Below are 6226 nucleotides of genomic sequence, written 5' to 3'. Positions count from 1 at the left end.
AGACCCTCCGGACTACGTCACATAAACCACATTAAAATTATCAATCTGTACGGTAAATGGACTGTCGCCCCAAGTTCTTATAGTGATTAGTGAGATGAACCACATTCTCAAAAGTCCTAGTTTTTGGCATCTCTAACCGCACTAATTTCAGTTTGATTAACTCATTTAACCTACTTCAGTGTGCTTAGCGTATGTTGATAATTACTTCTTATTTTTGATCTGCACATTGGTGTCTAGTAAGCCGTTAGCTAGTTTTTGTCCTACAATACCATGCCGATTTTCAGAAATCACAACCGCATCACTTACCAATGAAAACTTTATTTCTTCCTTGCCATTTCTCTCCTCTCAGTTGCTTTTGAATTTTGTTTAACCTTTGTATGATTAACGAAGGATGTCAAGATTTGCTTTGGACGATAAAAATTGTTTTTGATTTTACACAAATGTGATCGTAACATAAATGATTAATAATAACTCTAAAAACTGATTTTCTTTTTCTTACAATTCCAGACACTCGTTGCTAATAAGCTTATCAAATCTGAAACTTTAACTAAATCAGGTAAAATAAGTACAAACCGACTACCCTGCAATTGGTCCAATTCTGAAACCATTAAAGCTTAGGGAACAGAACAGAATGAACAGACTTAACTGCGTATAATCCATTTCATAACCCCGGAAAATTGAGGAATTTCAAATCTTACAAAATTTGACAGGGGAAACTTGAAAGTTTCCTTTTCGTCATCATCACGTACTGTATGGAGCTAATTTCCCCAGGTAGTAGATAATACAAGCATATTGTATATAGTAAGTTGTATGCACATGCAACAATGGTATAACTGTGCTTTTTGTAGTACGAGTAGACAATACCAGAGCAGTAGTACTATATCGTATATTAGTATGAGAAATGTAAATCAACCACCATTCATGACTTGGGGAAGATGAAAAGACTATCATCATCTCCGAAGGCTCTCCACGATGTAGTCTGCATACAGGTCCCTGCGAAGAAAGAATATTATAAGCAAGCAGGAAGCAAGAGAAATGGCAATATAACTTCATATCTAATTCTCCAATGTATAGCCACTCCAGCCCTTCAACAGCTGCGCTATATGTTACCATCTATATTGTTTGTTCAGTTTTACATATTGCAGAAGGGAGAAAAACTGAACTTCTGGTAATGCTTGAAAGAGCGGTAGGTCACTTACTGGGAATGCTGGACTGCTTCGAACGCTTTGGTGGCTGGAAGAAAGTCATTAACAGCAACTTCCTTGTTCTCATTTTTCTTATCTGATACATTCGTCAAGGTCCTCAAGGACAATATATTCAAATTCTTATTCATGCTTGCACACATAAACAGTAAAAGAACACATCATGAAAAATTCATAAACTTCTGAAATTAAGATACATGCTGCTCTTAAGTATTGTAATTTTGGAAAAGGATACAATCCTCAAAGAAGCGACGAATCTCAGCTAAACGATGGGGTGGCAGCTCCTTGATATCAGTGTATTCCTTATATTCAGGATCATCGGCACATACAGCAATTATCTTGTCATCTTTTTCTCCCTGTATTTTGACTTGTTAATTCACGGAAAGATAGGGGACAGAAAATTCTACTTTAACATAGTCACGCGATATATACCTGATCAATCATGGGCATAAGACCAATTGCTTTAGCCCTGAGAAAGCAACCAGGAAGAACAGGCTCCTGCAAATTAGCATGGTAAGAATCAAGACAAGAAATTGGCTAATGATAGGTATCCTCTTAAAACTTAAAGCACATGGTTCATATATCCAAAAACCACAATATTGATTATTTCTTTGATTTGCTAAATATGTGCATTGCAAAGGCCACAACCCACAAATGGTTAACTTGTCCACTTTCTTGAAGCACATGCACGACACTGGCAAACTATTGAAGGCTTGGCTTCTTAAGAAAGATCAACAGCTTTATTAAGAGCCGGTTTGGACATAAGAAATTTTTCCCTTTTTTCCAAAAAAAAAAATCACCTTTTTTCGAAATCAGTGTCTGTTCATAAAATTTCCAATTTTCACTTGAAGATGCATTTTGGAAATTTTCAAAAATTTGAAAAACTCCAAAAAGCTGTTTTTCAAAATTTTCACTCAAATCACTCACAAAACTTCAAAAACAACCCAAAATTATATTCATGTCCAAACACAACTCTAAATTTCAAATACCATTTTCTGAAAAAACATTTCCCCCTATTTTGGAATTTTACAATTCTTATGTCCAAACGCCCACTAAATATAGATCAACAGCATATAATATGGAAGTCAATAGGTTATACAGGGTAACAGTCTAGCAGATTGTCTGCATAATTCAGCACTGAGGAGAGAGATTGCATTGATTTTGAATTAGTATATGACGATTCATAAGTTATTTCTTTTATTCAGAACAAATACTGAGATTACAGATGCCTATAATGAGACCTAACACCAGGACTAGATCAGTATTTGTCTGTCTCCAGCACTGTTTTTAAGTAGTTGGAGGGACTATATCTCGTCCCTCTCTTGCTTACGCATAAGACATGTAAGGTATAAGGTAATTTCTTAGATCCTCGACTGCAGTTCAAAAATTACCTAATATCCAAGATGTGTTGTTTAACAGGACAATGGAAAAGGAGAATCAGCTCACCTGCATGATGACTAAGACATCCAGAGGGTCACTGTCCTCACAAAGGGTACGAGGAATGAACCCATAGTTATGGGGGTATACAACTGATGAGTAAAGAACACGATCAACCTGGAATGACAAAATGTTTCAGGTAACTCAGCTAAAACTTCCATAATTTTACTCGTTTGGAAAGGATACCACTCATACCTTGATCAGTCCAGTTTTTTTATCAAGTTCATACTTCACCTTGCTCCCCTTACTGATCTCAACCACCTGCACCAACCAAATGATAGGTTCACGTACAAAAGATATTTCTTAACCAATGCAAAACCTTACAAAAGGAATATATAAAATTAGGTAATGAAATAACTTGAACCATATTTTAGCCTCTCGTAAGTCCTAAGTACCCAGGAGAAAAAACCACCTTATGCAGAAGAATTTGGAGTCTTTAGAGATTACAATTAGAGAAGTAAAGCACCACTTAATGGGATAGCATAAAGTCAGAGCGACGGCAAATGAAGACTTCTTGGAAACATTTTGTTTGATTCAGAATTTGTCAGCTAAGGTTATCTTATGAGAAATTAAGGCATCCGACTAGAAAACTAATAGTACTTGCTTGCTTATTAAAAACTCAAAGATTTACAATCTGTTTTGGACTTGACATCACCAAAGCTAAATAGTAAGCGGACCAAGCCAGTTATTTTTCAGCTTATAAGTGAAGCATAAATTGCATAATTCATATTAACTGGTATGAAGGTGAAAAAATATTAAATATCAGTTATAAAATTTTGAAGCAATACAAAGAATTTTTACCACATTGAAAATCTGTGGGGCACCAGGTCCTGCAACGAAACAAAACATTTAGCTCATGAATAGTCGAGGAGCAATTTTTTTGCACAATTGTGAGGAAGGCTGTCACCCTTTACAGAATGTATAAAGTACCTATCTCGAGATCATGCCAAGGATGAGCTGCAACTGATCTCCGTGTCATGGAAGAAAGTATTCTTTCATTAAGAGGTGGAATGGAGGACTTGTGGGACACTGAAGCCTTGGCTGGAGTTTCGATAGGTGGAACCATTGTTGCTAGCTGGACATCAAGGTATTAGTATTTAGTAGCACATAAGAATCTCTATAGGTATGGCAAAAGCAAATGCTTAACTTTTCAAGCAGAGCAATCGAACGAAATTTTCCAACAAAAGTATCTCTATAGATCCAGTGCCCAGACTCAGAATCAAATCAAATAAAATTTTAAAAGGTGAGAAAATATCAGTCGCAGATTATGATTCTTTAACATCAAGAAGCATTGTCCTCCTTTGGACAAAGCAAAAGACCTTATTAACAGATAGAGTATATGTATATGATATAACATTTGATATAGAGGTTACAATTTGCAATGCTGACCTATATGTACACAACCAGCAATGCCAGATCTATCTCATTTAGCTCTAGATATGCAATTTTGATCACTCGAATTACAGACCAGTTAAAACTTAAGGTAACAAGGATAAAAGAAAAACAGGAACCTACTAGGTAAATACGTACAATTAAGTAAAAGTTCCCAGTAAGGGCTTTTCAAGTAGTAAGTTCCCTAAGAAACAAACAGAGCAAACGCCAGTAATTCCGTTCAACTAGAGTCAAATGTACACGCGGAATATCACTCACGATAATTCCATTCATGAATGAAACCGGAAGCAGAAAGCCTTTGATACTACACGAAATGAACCACAGAAAAATGACAAATACATGAAATATACATATGAATATAAAACGACAAAAAAATTCAGAAAATAGAAATCAACGCCCAAAACAGAGAAACGAAGGTGCTTAAACGCATTTACTGACGGGACACTCGCGCATTCACGTAGAATAAAAACAGAGTTAAATTTCATAAAGAAAGCGATCCGCACCTGAAGAAACAAAATAGCATTTAAGCCAAAAAAAAACATCAAAAATGGAAATGAATAAGGAAATTAAGTCCTTAAAGCATTAACTAAATATATCAGTAAAAAGTACAGAAAATGCCGTGAAGAAAACGATCCGTAAAAGCATTACTACAAAACGACAAAAAATGGAAAGGAAAAAAAAGGAAATGAATGTCTGAAACAAGGAAATGAAGATCATCAAACACATTTACCAAAGAGAGATTAACATTTAGCGCATTGTTCGAATAACAAAATTAAAGTGAAATAAAACAAAATACGACAACAAAAAGTACGTAAAATGCTTTGGAAGAAAACGATTAGTACCTGAAGCACGAAAGGAGGAAGAGCGTCGGTAGAAAGTGGAAACACACACACACAGAGCTCAGATCTAGAAAATGAAAGCGTATGAACAACGGCAAAGACGAACGAGTATTTATAGAAATCAAAAAAGAGAGAGAGAGAAAGAAAATAAACCCTAGAGAGAGAAAGAGAAAGAGATAGCAGTTGAGTAAAGGAGAGAGTTCTGTTTGATGAAGCTGTAATGTAAAACGCGTTTCCCCCTTCCCGCTCTGCTGTTTAACACTACTTTGCCATTTAAGCAGCTCATCCCAAAAAACGAAGAGAAAATGGTATTGGATGATTCTATGGTGTAAGCGAATATTAGAAATATTCGCTTACACGTGGAGGTTTCTAATTGGGTGTGATTGTGGGAGTGGTGGGACCCTTAGACGGTGAAAATGACGGAGTTCCTAACGGTCGATTGGGGGGTTTGATGGGAAACGGAGGGGGAGAAGTTACCGTTAAAGGAATTAAGTTTGTGCGGTGGAGGGAATATTCGCAACCTCCATTCTGTACGTGAGAAGAAAAATACTAGTACTTCTTTTTTTGGTCGAAAGAGGAAAAATAGTTCATCTAATTCTTTTTATGTGGCATTGTTTGGCTGTGCACAAAATTTAAGATATTTATTTAATAAATAAAAATATATATAGAATAAACTTGAAAAAATCACATCAACATAACAAAATTTATCTAATTTAATAAAATTTACAATTTAAAAATAACAAACTCATGGAAAATAATATTACAGGTGAAATGATGTCAGAATTTTGAATTAAAAAAGAGTGTTATTCAAAAGAAGTATACTATGAAACAAAAATACGGCGAGCTTTAACATAGGATCAAGACTTACTTTTTTGCTTATACGAAAGCAAAATAGAGAATTCAAACTTATTTTTACGTAAATTGTAATTTTAATTGAGGACAGATCATTTTTAAAAATTCGATTTACAATTTCTTAAAGATCTTTTTTGAGTTTCAGTTTCAACAGTTTTCATAAGGGGAGTCGTAGAGTAACGGTAAAATTATTTATGTGTGATCTATATGTCACAGATTCGAGTCGTGGAATCAGCCACTGATACTTACATCAGGGTAGGCTGCTTACATCACAGTATCACATCCCTTGTGTGCAGCCCTTTCTGGGAACCCGCATGAAAGTGGAATCCTTCGTGCATCAGACTCAGGGCCGGATTTATAGCTCCAATCATGGGGCACGTGAACCCGTGGTCTCACCCTCAAACTAGATATTTTATGTACGTATTTTCTAGAATTAGTCTAATATTATCTGTTGGTACTCATGCTACCAAAAGATTGAATGATACTTGGTTGGATATTGAGTTA

At 35.5% G+C, this 6226-nt stretch overlaps 1 protein-coding gene across 1 annotated transcript; it reads right to left on the bottom strand.

The window, feature by feature from the left end:
* Window positions 1-632: 632 nt before the first annotated feature.
* LOC104113091 (soluble inorganic pyrophosphatase 4) lies at window positions 633-5181 on the bottom strand. The gene is made up of 10 exons (XM_009623184.4): window positions 5024-5181; window positions 4874-4937; window positions 3570-3714; window positions 3441-3469; window positions 2835-2900; window positions 2649-2756; window positions 1635-1700; window positions 1438-1558; window positions 1200-1281; window positions 633-993 (listed from the first exon to the last, which is right to left on the bottom strand). Exons 3-10 carry the CDS (start codon window positions 3703-3705, stop codon window positions 951-953), a joined length of 651 nt encoding a protein of 216 aa, XP_009621479.1. The 5' UTR covers window positions 3706-3714; window positions 4874-4937; window positions 5024-5181; the 3' UTR covers window positions 633-950.
* Window positions 5182-6226: the final 1045 nt, after the last annotated feature.

Source organism: Nicotiana tomentosiformis, chromosome 7 (assembly GCF_000390325.3).
Source record: "Nicotiana tomentosiformis chromosome 7, ASM39032v3, whole genome shotgun sequence".
NCBI lineage: Eukaryota > Viridiplantae > Streptophyta > Magnoliopsida > Solanales > Solanaceae > Nicotiana > Nicotiana tomentosiformis.
The sequence above is the reverse complement of the archived record's forward strand: the minus strand, read 5'-3'. Positions and strand labels throughout refer to the sequence as shown.

Coding starts and splice junctions, on each gene's coding strand:
- LOC104113091 (XM_009623184.4), bottom strand. CDS start 3,705: ATGGTTCCACCTATCGAAACTCCAGCCAAGGCTTCAGTGTCCCACAAG. Junction 3,470..3,569: donor TTGGCATGATCTCGAGATAG/GTACTTTATACA, acceptor GTTTCGTTGCAG/GACCTGGTGCCCCACAGATT. Junction 994..1,199: donor GAAGCAGTCCAGCATTCCCA/GTAAGTGACCTA, acceptor CTTTCTTCGCAG/GGACCTGTATGCAGACTACA.